The sequence below is a fragment of the Chlamydotis macqueenii genome, chromosome 6 (assembly GCF_036417535.1).
Source record: "Chlamydotis macqueenii isolate bChlMac1 chromosome 6, bChlMac1.mat, whole genome shotgun sequence".
Lineage (NCBI taxonomy): Eukaryota > Metazoa > Chordata > Aves > Otidiformes > Otididae > Chlamydotis > Chlamydotis macqueenii.
The window spans coordinates 45,020,934-45,033,880 of NC_141561.1; the positions used below are offsets into that span (position 1 = coordinate 45,020,934).

At 55.5% G+C, this 12,947-nt stretch overlaps 1 protein-coding gene across 1 annotated transcript; it reads right to left on the reverse strand.

Moving 5' to 3' along the window:
• Positions 1 to 9,488: 9,488 nt before the first annotated feature.
• LOC147600373 (E3 ubiquitin-protein ligase RBBP6-like) lies at positions 9,489 to 12,835 on the reverse strand. Its single transcript, XM_086751265.1, has 3 exons — positions 12,670 to 12,835; positions 9,860 to 9,959; positions 9,489 to 9,495 (listed from the first exon to the last, which is right to left on the reverse strand). The coding sequence occupies exons 1-3, from the start codon at positions 12,833 to 12,835 to the stop codon at positions 9,489 to 9,491; spliced, it is 273 nt and encodes a 90-aa protein (XP_086607391.1).
• Positions 12,836 to 12,947: the final 112 nt, after the last annotated feature.

The window sequence follows — 12,947 nt, forward strand, 5'->3', positions numbered from 1 at the left end:
CCTAGAACCACAACGGAACGTCTGCGTTGCCACGGTTCTGTTCCGCGGCCCGGCTGTGTCAGTTGGTGTGTGGCAGAGCTGCTGTTGGCACCCAACTTTGTCGTGTTGCTGGGCCAGTGGCCAGGCAGAAGGAGAAGTTGTGGCGTTTTGTTTTCTACCCAACCCCAGCGAGAGGAGCACCCAGGAGGGCATCAGCGAGGGCTGACGCGGCTGGGATTTCCAAGGCTGCAGCGAGGTGGCAGCCACGCTGCCGGCCGGGGCAGAGCCGCCCTTGGAGCGACGTTGTACCATCTCTAGCAGGTGAGTTGGTCAGCACGTTTGTGGCTGGGTTGCTGTGCGTCGGACGGGGGGTTTACTAAATGGTAGTAGTTGTTCTTTGTAACGTAAGCCTTGCAGGTGAAGGGGCTGGAGGATGCTGGCCTTTCTAAAGAGTTTGGAGGCGTGTTATCAGCTGAAAGCGCCCAGGACGACCATAGGCAGGCACGAGGCGTGCGACATCGTCCTGCAGGTAGGGACGGGGAAGCCAGCCGTGGTCAAACGGGCGGTGGTTTGGGTGCAGGGAGGAGGGTGCGCTGGGGTCCTTCGTGCCAAGCGTAGGGGCTGCCAGCTTGCTTACGCAGAGAGGTGCGCCAAGGGGGAGAGAGGGGCGGGAGGGCTTGGCAAATCACTCCCCAAACCTGACCTGCCCGCTGATTGCCCGTGCCAGGCTGCAGGGGTAGCAGATCGTCACGCGGCCCTCGAATTCAGCGCCTCCATCAACGGCTTCGTTCTTACGGACTTCAACTCCCGCTATGGTACCTTTGTAAACGGCTGCCAGATCCAAAACGTGTCCGTGAAAGTGAGTGCAGGCGATATCCTGCGCTTCGGAGCAGCGGGCACGTCCTTTGAGCTGGTGGTGAGTGCTGCTCCCCAGGGAAGGGTGAGATGGGGCTCCCCGGGGAAGGGTGGGCAACCACGCGGGGCAGCCACGCTGTGCTCTGGGGCCAAGCTGGTCTGGGTGATCCTGGGGCAAGGCGAGGTGTGGAGACTGGAAAGCTTGAGCTCCCGCCGCTGAAGAAAGCGGAGCAGGTCCGTAGGGAAAAGGAGAAGCCCGGGGCAGGTTTCCCAAGAGCAAGTTGGAGGCGGTGAGCAAGGTGGGGGTGGGAAATGTCCTTTTCCTCGACGTGCATGTTACCGTTGCGCAAAAGCTAATGACCCTGGGAGAAGTTTGCTGTTGGATCAAACCTAGAGCAAACCGAAGGTGCAGGCCTGAGCGGCGCTGTGCTCAGCGGCAGCGTGCGTGGCTGGCGCTACCGTGGTGTTCTGCACAGCGCGGCCGGGACATCGCAGTCAGCTTTGGAGCGGAAGGAAAATTCAAAGCAAGTGTAACCTGGCAAAGAATGTAGTCGAATGCAGTGGCAGTCTCCTGTTTCTGGTGGGGGGAAAAAGAGGGGAAAAAAAAAAGGAAACCCAAACTGGTAAGGGCTGGTTTTGGAGGCCATGGAGCTTTTGGGTTATTGTACAGGTAAGGATTGATAAAGTGCAGTGTTATTTGCATTCTTGTGGCTCCTGAGGAATCCTAGGGAATAGATGCGGAGGCAGAGTCCCGGAAGCGCGTGTGTGGCAGGAGGTGCAGAGCCTGGTCTCCTGGCAGAGCCTGTGTACGAGGAGAACTTTGTTGGAGTCAGACAGTTTGTGCACCAAGATGCTGGGTTTGGTGGTCTCAGTGAGATTGCTGGTGTGGCAAGCTGAGCTGGGGAGTCCAAAGTTGTCTAGAAAGCTGTGACCAAGGGGAGGAGAAGGGGAAAAAAAAAAAAAAAAGCCCAGTTGCACCGTGAAGCTGGAGCAGCTGATGTAGGAGGCCATGAAGGTGGCTCATCGCTGCCGTCCGGAGAAGCTCTGCTTGTCGGGAGGATAGCGGAGAGTGTCCGAATTACGTGTGTGACAGCCCCGGCGTAGGGGGCGGTGATTGCCATGGCAAGGCAGGAGTGCAGTGAGAGGCTTTGGGTCGGCTCGCTGCACGGGAGAAGGGAGAGGGTGGGACCACCTGCGTGGGAGCCGGGAGAGGCGGGAAACGAGGGCGTTCGGATAATGCCGACGACGTGCAGAAATAGGGCGGTCGAATGGAGAGAGAGGGGAGAGCTGGAAAAGCATCAAAACCCAAGGATTTTTTTTTTAATTTTGGCCAAAGATGGGGGAGTCTGGATTTAAATCCGATCCTTGGGGAACGGAAAGGGGAGAGGACTCAAAATCCGCCTGCGCTGATGTCTGTGCCTGCGGTTTGTAGGACATAACGCACGCGGCCCAAGGGCTAAGGAGGTGCCTGAAGCCTTGCTGCTATTGGGGTCTTTTTTCCCCTCCTGTACCCCCGTGGGACGTCGCACAGCATGGAACAGGCAGCTCCAGGTGGCTTCAAAGGCCGAACTCTCAAAGTTTGTGCCTCATCCGCCCCTCTCCTCGCCGAGGGGGCAGCACGCCCCCGCCTCTTCCAGCAGCCGGACTCCCGGCACGACCAGCCGTGTGCCCCGTCCGCTGTCACCGAAGCGATCTGGGAGTCCTCGGCCTAAGGGCGTGACCGGCTGCATCCCGCTGGACACTTTGAGCAGGACCTCCGCCGTGAGGCCAGGTACTCCCCGATGCCGAAGCGGGTGGTTGGTAGCCTGGTGTCCCCTGTGAGGGCCTTAGCCTGGAGCGGAGCGGATCCGAGCAGAGGCAGTTTTGAGAAGGGCTGCGCCTCGGCAGCAGTGGGCTGTGAGTCCTGGTCCAGTGGAGCTGGCGGGGGGTCGTGTGCCGGTGCTGGGTGGCACGTGGGTCAGTTAAGAAATGGGTTGGATGTCCCAAGGGGAATGCCGTTGCCCTGGTAGCCGAGAGGGACGTTTCCTCTTCCTTTTTCTCTGTGTGTGATCGGGAAGGGCAAAGTGATGGTTTTTCCTCCTTGGAAGCGCGGTTACTGGCTGCCTTGAGTGCAGAAACCTGAAAGGAGGGTTGTAGCGAACACGCCTCTGGAAATTCTGCGTGCAATAGCGATGAAGCGCAGGCAGGGGCTTGGGGGAATGGTCCAGCTGGAAAACAAAACTGTTGCCGTGAATGTAGCTTGGTACGGCCCGACTCTCAGTCTGGGGCTTTTCCTGCCCTGAGATTTGGGTGGATGGAGCTGGCCGAAGCCGTACGAAGTCAACAGTGAGGCGGCAAAGGAGAGCTGGCGCAAGGGGGAAATGTCACCGGAGCCCTGGTCTGCGGTGTCTCCGCTGCCCTTGAGGCTCGTTGGGGTCCCAGCGGTGTGTTGTTTCTCTCTGGTGTGCCGATGTTTGCACTGGTGTCTTGTTAGTGCCGAGGAGTTGGTGTCTGTTGTGGCTGTGAGGCGAGCTTGTGGTCTGTAAAGTAGCCGCTGCCTTGGAGTAGGTTTGAGGCGAGTGAGCGGGACGCGGCGTGCAGCCAGTTCCCGTGCTGACGTTTGCTGCTGTGGGGTGTGCTTTTTTCCAGTCCTGACCGGCGTCCCAGGCAGCGGTGCAACGGGTGCAGAGGAATCTGCTTTCCTGGGGATTCAGGAAGGGGAAATCATGCCGCAGGAGAAGGTGAGGTGGGGGAAGGTGTGAGGGGCACCGTCCCTGTCCCCGTCCTGGGCAGAGCAGGCGAGGCCCACCAAATGATTTTGGCTCTGGACAGCCACCCCAGCAGGGTGCAGGGACCGTCAGCAAAGGGGAGTTCTCCTGGGGATGGGGGTGGGCGCGGTGGGTCGTGGGAGGCCAGGGCGAGCAGGTTCCAGGCAGTCGATGGCCACGAGCGGGTACCACCCGGAGTGGGCGGCCCGGTGTCTCCGTAGCCAGAGAGTGACAGCCGGCACCCGTAATCTGCCCACAGGATGCAGGGCTTCTGCAAGTGGACAAGGAACTGGATCACCTGCCAAGTCGGGAAATACGATTGAAGGAGAAAGATGCAGTGATAAGAGATCTGCATGATGAGATCAGAAGGATGGCGAGGATGCTGGCTGAGGTGACAGCAAGGACCAAGGTAGAGCTGTCCCAGAAGCAGCGCACCTTTGACCGAGAGCTGGGAGCCAAAACGGAGGAGATCAGAGCCTTGAGGCAGCAGGTACTGATGGCCTCCATGGGCACCGTGCAGGGAAAAGACCTCTCCGCGACAGATGTGTTTTGTCGCGTAATGCTCAGTTTGTAGGAGGAGCAGGGCTGCACCTAAGGGAAGGGAAGGCGAAGTGTTTTTTCCAGCATGGTTGTGGTTGTGTTTCTTGTTTGTATTTTACCTGCTTGCTTGCTTTCTGTGCAAGTTTCCAGCAAAGAAGCTGGTACCAAAATGTGGCGTGTGTGTGTGGTGGGATCTGTGGAGCTGCAGTGGGGAGGGAAACAGGAGCTGAAGGAGCCTTTGGTAGAGAAGAGGTGCACACGAGCATGGTGGGCCCGGCAGCCAGAGCCCTTGCTTCCCTCTCACCTCCCCCTGGCCCCTCTTACCTCAGGAAGGGTCTGCATGGGTGCGTTTCTGGGGTTGGGGGAGAATACCCATCGCGAAGGCAGCGCAGTCCCTGGGCATCCTGTTGGCAATAGGTGGCTGAGTAAAGGAGAGAGGGTTTCCAGTTGTCATGTGCAGGGGTACGGTAATAGCACGCACCTGCGTTTTATGGGAGCTCAGAAAATGTCCTGGAGAGACAGTGACAGAGTCCTGCCGCGTCTCTCTGGTACGGGAAAAGGCTCAATGCAAGGTGTCGGTGTGATGGAGGCACGCAGGTCGGGAGCCAGGCATCTTGGCCAGCACGTCCCAGCTGCATCCTGCCCTCCCGCGGCATCTGGGGTGTGACGGAGGCTGGGAAATGCTTTGGGCTTGTCCTGACTGTCTGTGGTGCAGAGGAGCCTGTGAGAAGCAGGTTCCTGGTGGAGGGAAGGCGAGAGAGTGTTGGGGTGCTGGCAGCATCGCTGCAGTGACAGGGCTGAGATGAAACGATGAGCGGTGTCTGTGTTTGCAGCGTCTTTCCTTTCCCCCACCAAAGGCTCTCCCACCTCTTCTATGCCCTCCAGTAACTGCGTAGTGAAACCAGTCGTTTGAGCAGCAGGAAGCGGTTTTGTGCTTTACGCATGCTGCCAATGGTACGGAAGCGGGTAGCAAAGGGTGTTTCCCACTGTCCGTTTCCAGCAGAGCCTGTAAAAACGGCGTTTGCGGTGGGAACGGGAACAGGAATTCCCCTTAGCGGCTCTGGATTGGCGTTTGTGGCAATAAATACGTGCGCCCTGGCAAGGTGCTAGGTGTACAGGTGTGTCTGCGTGCTGCCACGTTAGCAGGGTCACCCGGCCCCAGCCAGGCGTTGCCGGCCTGGGAGACAGCGCCTCACCGTGCCTCTTGTCTGAGGGGTGCGGCAGGAAGGGTCACAAGGAATCTAAGACGGTCCTCGCTGAAGCGAGGACTGCGGGGAGCCAGTCCACACTGCTAAAGAGTAACCCCATGGGAGCGTGACCTGGGAAGCGCCAGATTTCCCTCTCTGGAGGGGGCTGTAAGGGAGGGAAAGAGGATTCCGGGGAGGAGCACGAGCGAGTCTGTGTTTTGCAGGTCAGCAAACTGCAGAAAGACATGAGTGAGGCCCATTGCGCCTGCAGCAGAGACCTGAAGATCGTAAGGCTGCGGCAAGAAAGCGAGAAGTGGAAGAGGGACCGTGCTGCAGTTAGCGGTATGGTATCCCTGGAGCTCTGTGGAGGGGCACAAAGCGGGTGGGGAGCGGCTCCTGGCAAGGAGGGAGCCTTGGCCGAAGTGTCCAAGCAACAGAAGTTTTGGAGGGGCTCCTAGAAATCCTGCGCATCTGTGTCCTGAAGCTCTGCGGGGGCTGCAGGGCAGCGTCTGACGCGACGAGGGCCCCCGGAGCGAGGGATAATGCGGGCGCCGAAGGCAGAGTGTTGGGGTGGAGAAGTGTGTTAGGGGAGAAAAGCGCCGCTGGCGGGGCAGGCTCTGAGCTGCTGGCACGCAGTGCTGCTGAGTAGGCGGCCGTGCACCCCGTGGGGGAGAGCTCGCTCGGCAGGGAGGGCAGCATTGGAGTTGCGGATCTGACGCAGTAAGGCGGCTGAATAGGATCCGTAAGAGCTGCTCAGCCTCCCAGGAGTGTGTGCCACAAGGCCCCGCGGAGCTTGGTAGCGATGCTGTCACGGAGCGATGGGCAGCGTGGCATGCCAAAAGCTGAATCCGCTGTCCAAGGGGGACGGTTGTCAAAGAGGGAGGGTGGTCCTGTGCCAGGGACCTAGGGTAGCCTGTCACCGGAGCGGTTTTCTCCTCAGGTCTAGTGAGCAGGCTGCTAAGGGAGGTGGCTGAGAAGGAGCAGAAGATGCTGCAACTCAGACAAGATGCTGAGAAGGTGAAAGAGGAAAACAGAGAGAAGGACAAGCAGCTAGCAGTCGTGTCTGCCAAGGTGATCATCCCAGATGGGGGGGGCTCAGGAAATGTCAGTCTCGTGTCTGGAGTGAGGTGTGAAGCCAGGAGGGGAAGAAGGGCCTGGCGTCTCTCTGTAAAGGAGCCCAGCAGCTGGGTGTGTCGGGGTTCCCCTTGTAACCTGAGGCTCCTGGGCGCAGCACCACTGGGACGGAGCGGCGACGGGTCAGCGGGTGGGTCTGGGGGCCATGCGATGCCCACGGAGCTGCGTGGCCTGCCCCAGCTGAATCCCGCTGTGTGTTGGGCAAGCAGGTGCTGTGTGCCCTGGATTTCGGTGAGCACAGCTGGTTATAGGTGCCAAGCGCTCCTGCTGAGATTCTTTCCCATGGAAAACTCGTCTTTGTGGGTGCTCCCTGCAGCCCAGCCTGGTTTTTCTCCTAAAGAAAGCGGGCTGTGCAGCCGGCTGTTGTTTTCCGTATTAGCAGCTCCCTCCCTAACTGGCAGAGCTGCATGGTAAGTGCAGAGCGGGCGCAGCGTGTTGGGAGAACAGAGTGAATGGCTGTGGATTTGCAGCAATGGAAAAGCTGCCTGGGGCCCCCAGGGCTGCAGGTAGGGGTCACCGCACCTGCCAGCCTGGACCTGGCCGAGCATCCTCCCCGAGGAGCGCTCTGGAGAAGAGCTGTGCTGCAAATGAGCCCGTTAACCGGTGGGAAAGGGTTGATGTGTACGAGCGCTTGAGCTGCCATGTGCGGAGGGGGACCAGGCATCCCAGTGACACATCCTGCTGGGTGGCTGGTGGCACTTGTCCCGCAGCACTCATTTCAAGGCAGAGAGCCCGTCCCCGAGCATCCCTGGGTGGGTTTCCTCCGCTCCGTGGATGCGGAAGAGCCAGAGGGAGGCGGGAGCTGGTGCGAGGCGCTCGGGGGGGACTCTGAATCCCCGATACCCTGGAGCGCAGAGCTGAAAGGCACAGTCTGATACAGCGCCGAGTATCCTGGAGATGTCTGTCGCCATCACGGTCGGGTGGCCGTGGATGTTTGTAATTGGCGATTGTTGCCTTGGATCCTTTCCCCCCATCCCTGTCGTAGTCTTTCTGATGCCGGAGGAGTTTAGCTCTGTCAGTGGGTACTCCCTGTGGGTGTTTGTCCTTCCCTCAGCCAGGCAGTGCCTTAAAAAGGGGCATTTCCAGGTGCGGGCACTCTCGTGGTCTCTGTGCCTTGTCGGCCCCATGGCGGGCACTCCATCATCGGAGCACGTAGCAGGGCTGGGGCACCGAAGTGCGGGTCGACAGTTGCTGCAGGAATGACGGTGTCTGCCTGCCCTGATGTCTTCTTTTTTCTTCCTTGGGCGCCGTTCATTCTAGTGCTCTAGAATTAGAGAGGAAGTGAAGCAGGAGCTCAGAGAGCAAGAATTGACTCCGTGCCGAAATGTGAGTCGCACAGCGTTTGGGGCGATGGAGCGCTAAGGGCGAGCAGCGGGCGTGGGAATGCATCGTTGAGAGAAAAAGCGACCGGGCATTTTGAGGGAGGTGCTTTGCCTCCGACTCCTGTAATAGAAGGCGCCTAATGTGCAGAGGGAGCCGGAGGAATGTCAGCTCCAGTAGAAATCGTAACACCGCACTGCAATGCAGGAGAATGGTGTCCGAAATAAGAGTGCAAACCACTCGAAAACCAATCTGACTGCAGAAAACGTTGAGAGGAAAAAGCTCTGGGCTAAAGGAAATGGGCCAGATGGGGAAAATGTAGGGCTTGGTGGGAGAAACCCTCTGGAGAGGCAGTGCCGAGCTCCTCTGGTGAGAGCCTGCGCTGTCCTGGGACTCTTGCAGCGCATCAAGGAGCTGGAACGCGACATGGAGCGGCTGCAGGGGGAGGTGCAGAAGTATCGCGCGGAACAGAAGACCATGCGAGGGCAGCTGGCCGAGAAAGCCAAGGTAAGGGTCCGGCTGTGGGGTATGCGGCGGAGGGCAGGGAGGGGTGGGCACGAGATAGTCTGGGTAGAAGCGCTTCTGGCACGTTTGACTGGTCTGGCTTTGATGTGCAAATGCTCTTGGCTTGCAGGCTGAGAAGACGCTGAAACAATACCGCGCCAGGCAAGCTCTGCAGCTGAAGGCCGTGGGGCGCAAGGAGGAGGTGCTGAGAGCCGACCTGGAGCAGGCCAAGGAGCAGGTAGGGCGGCGGTGGGCACGGGGCAGGATCCTGCGGATCCACGGTCCGGGCTGGAGGCAGCTGCAGGACGCGTGTTCCCAAGGGAAAGGTAAGGTCATCGTGCCTGAGCGCAGGAGCCTCGGAGTCGGAGGAGGAAGGCGCCAGGACAGCCTTTGCCTTGGTATGTAGGGGGCTGGGTCGAGCAGAGCTGCTGTCAGTTTTCAGTGATTTGTGTCTTCCCGTCCTCCCGTCTTCCCCTCCTGCTGGAAGAGCAGCTGGAGACCGTTGTGCAGGAGGAAGAGTCGGAGAAGTGGCTACTGCAGGAGGAAATAGTGAAATATGAAGAGCAAAGCAAGCAGCAATCGGAGACAATTTTGGCTCTGGAGGAGAAGCTGCTGGAGGCCAAGAAACAGCAGAAGACGCTGGAGGAGGAAGTTGCCACGCTCAAGGGAAAAATGGAAGGTAGCTAAGGGTTGTGCAGGGCGAGTGGGTGTGGGGACCACCTGAGGTGCCATGAAACACGCGTAGAGATGGAGGAGTGCCGTGATGGGGAAAGGGTAGCGTGAGAGGGTGGTTAGAGGATTGCCCACACGTGAGGCGAGCTCTCAGAGCCAATAAAGTGGCCGTTTGACAGATTATAAAGCCTCAGCATCAGCACCTTATGTTCTGATAGCCCAGCGAATGTGGGAATTTATTCATATACATAAACTGTTCTCTCCTGGAACATCCAGTGCCACTAAAAACAACCACAAACATCCCAATTCTACTCTGTCACAAATTATTCCAAGACTTCCAGGGACAGAACACAACAGGGCAAGAGGAAGTCCTCAGGTATTTTGCCTCTGCTCTCTAAGTATCAAAACCAGGAAATCTGTGCTACAGTGTCCTGTTCTTAAATAACCAGCCATCAAACCAGGAAGGTAACTGTAGCCAAGCTGTAGATCCCTGGTGTTACAAACAGGCACCAGATACAGAACTGAGTTTCTAAGAAAGAACAGTGATGGCCTAGACACTGCGAAGGGCAAGTGTACTTAGCGCAAAAAGATCAGTCACCTGACCATATTTAGCCATGGCAGCGCCAAAAATACCAAATGTGTTACATCTGCTGTATGGGCTGAAAACAGGAGTAGAAATGTCACCTGACAGCAGTTCCTAGGATCTGGTGTGATTTAGGAGTCCTGTGACAAACATACTGTCCCAGCAGGCTTAAAAATGTCCGTCTGCTTTGGGACATTCAAACCTACCCCATCACAACAAAAATTAACAGCAGCTTTAACAGGAAAGAGAAATCTGAATGCCTCTGTACGCCAATATCCAGGAAAAAGTGAACAGACTGCACCCGCTACCAAAGAATACAATGCTTTAGGGACACTCACGGGACAGAGGTTTTGCTGGGAGCTTTAACTCCTCCAGCAGGGATTCGTCTCACAATTACCGAGCAGTTCTTCGGAATCAAGGCATCATCATCTGTGTATTCTGAAAGCAATACAGAAATAAAAAATCAGTCAATTTGTAAGAATGTACATTAATACGCAATTCCGTAGCATTCAGAGGATCCCTGTACAGATTGAAAAGCCAAATGTTATATGTAAGATCCCGCTTTTATCGTCTCAACACACTAACAGGACATCTCAAGAAATCTGCAGGTTTGAGAATCAAACACAAGCAGCGATTTCTGTTTGATTCTTTCAAAAGAGTTTGAATGCCAACAGCAACATGGTCTGAAAGGTCACTAAAGGAGAGTCTGCCAGTGCATGAGGTTCTTTCCTGATCTAGCTGAAGTTGCTTTTGCCCATTTGCCTTTGTCCATTTTGCCTTCCTAGTGTCTTAACATGAGTCCATCATACCATTCTTCCCACTGGCTCTTAAAACCCCGCTTGCTTTGAGCTTACCTTAGCATTGCTTCTGTCACTAGGTTGCCATTATGGAAAGCAACAGTGACTGAGCTGGAAAGGGTTCGAGTTCTCTGAACAAGCAGGCCATCTTCACTCAAGTGTCACTTTGCTCTTTCCGAGATCGTTTCCACATTTAGTCAGGACTCCTGCACAGACAAAGTGACACAAAAACCATACTTGATGTCCACATGTAAGAGCGCCAAACATCCCATTTAGGCAGAAGATCCTGGTCTAGATTTTCCCTTCCTCTTCTGAAGGTGAGTTTAGGCATCTGCAGCTGATTAAGAAAACCTGAAAGTCACCGTTATGCACACAGACCAACAGTTTGGCACACAGACCTGTTACACTGAAATGTATTCCCTAGCTTGGCCCTGAAAACCACTGGGGGATTTTTGCGTTTTCCCATGAAAACACCCTTACGAAAGCTTCCGGAAGCATCTGTGTCACTAACAGACCAACTTTAACATTTGACACTCATGCAACACACCCTGCCTAGAGGAGGATCTTGCCGCTGTTAAACAGCAGGGATGCTCTGTAAAGTACAAAGCAGATTCAACTTCACCCTTAGGCAGCACCACACTTAACAGAACCCAGTGAAGCAGAGACTTTTTCTTCTCTGCAGGCTGATTACGTACAGAAACAATGCAACACACCTTGGACAACTGGTGCGATGTCTGTTGGAGGAACACTTGATGGGGTAACATACTGATGAGCATCAACTTTTGTTCTGAAACTTGACCTTCTGTTCCTCACCTGCTATAACAGAATCTACCTCTTTGCCCCATTTCAAAACATTTCTTCTTTTGGAGCGAATCATTGGGCTCCGTCGCGGGCTATGAGCATCCAACATTCTGGTTTTAAGGCTCCGTTTGAGACAGACCCAGCTGTTACAGGAGTGGTGTCAGCCAGCTGGCCATTCAGCCTGCTTGCGTTTGTGAAGCTGAAAGTACCTTAGCAAATAAAGACAAAATTCAGAGACCCTTCTGCAGAAAAGCCCTTAAAGCAAATCAGACATTTTTCAAAAGCTCTTGACAGTTTTATTCAACACCACAGGAAAACCAAAGCCTTCTGAAATGTGTCCCCACCTACATATGTCATGGCATCCACTGGCCTCCTGAGACCCCTAATACTGTGCTGTTGAGTCTCCTCACAAACATTCTCCTGAAAATGGTTTCACTGCCTGTCGATCAACAGCGAGCTTTATGTCCAACCACTGTAAAGGCTGGGGCTGAACTTACACTTCCCGCAGCGAACATACGATTCTGTTTAAGTTTAAACACAAAAATCAGGAAGAGGAAAAAAACAGTAGAACACATTCTAAAGAAAAGACTGATGTAAGGGTGCCAGGGAACTAAAGGAAAAAAATAATGTTCAAGGAGTGAAAACAATTTACAAGTCTCATTATTTCTGAAAATCCCATCCCAAAGTCTCCAATCACATTCAAGCTCCTCAAGATGGCAGATCACCAAACAGAAACATCATACTAAGTAATACAAACCCATTATCAGCTCCAAGAATCAAGCACCATTGAGCAGATTTAAATGAATTTATGACTTCTCTAAGAATCCTTCTTGCTTATATTCACCATAAATGTTCTGCCGCAAAACTTCAGTACCGGCCCGACACCGTTACCGTGCACTATCAGGGAAAAAACCACCCACGGTTAGAAATGAATGATGAACTGATGCTCCATAGCATCTGCGTGGCAGTGTCCCTGGTGTACAGCAGCAGTTCTATTAACAAGAAATGCCAAACTGTCCTTCAGAGGCAGCCAACACTCAAGTGCACGATGGCTTTAAGGGCCCTGCTGAGATTCCAACTCACAGCTGCACTCTTGACCCAAAATGTTGCTGGGGAGCAGTTTCTGCAACAGCCACAGAACCAGTTTTCCAGTGCCGCGGTGTACAAGAAGTTGAAGGCAAAGCTAAGTGACCAAACCCGCTGTTTTTCTTCAAGCCAGCCACCTGTTCCATTGCCATCCCGTTCAGCTTCCTCCAGCAGATTTCAAAGAAATCTGGCAAGCCTGTTCTTATCAGATATCCTCCCACATTTCCGTATCATTTTCCCTGAAGAATTCCCGGAAAGCAAAACCTTAGTGAGCTCTCCACGTTGCACATGAAGCGCGGGCACTTGTAGCCTGGCTGTGTGGCTGAAACACAGCTCTGGCGGTGGTTGTCAGAAGAGCCGCGAGGAAGGAACAGCTCTGTGGGGCTCCCAGCACAAGTCCCAGCTAGGGATGGAGGGCGAATCCCATTGTCGCTTCCCACCCCGCGCCCGCCGCCCCCACGCACCTTCTTTGGTCTGGGCGTTGGTGATCTGCAGGTCGCTGTTGGGCGCCTTCAGCTTCTCCCGGGCCATGATCTGGCGCTTGAGGTCGCGCAGGGAGATGTGCAGGCCGTTGAAGATGAGCGTGTGGTACTTGAGGCTGGAGGAGAACTTATAGTGCAGGCAGGACATGGTGAGGGCAAGGCGGTGTGTCCTCGGCAGCGGCGCCTACCGCAGCACACAGGGCCGTGGGCTCTGCTCTGAGTTGGGGCACGCAGCCCCGGCTCGGCCTCCGCTCCCTGTC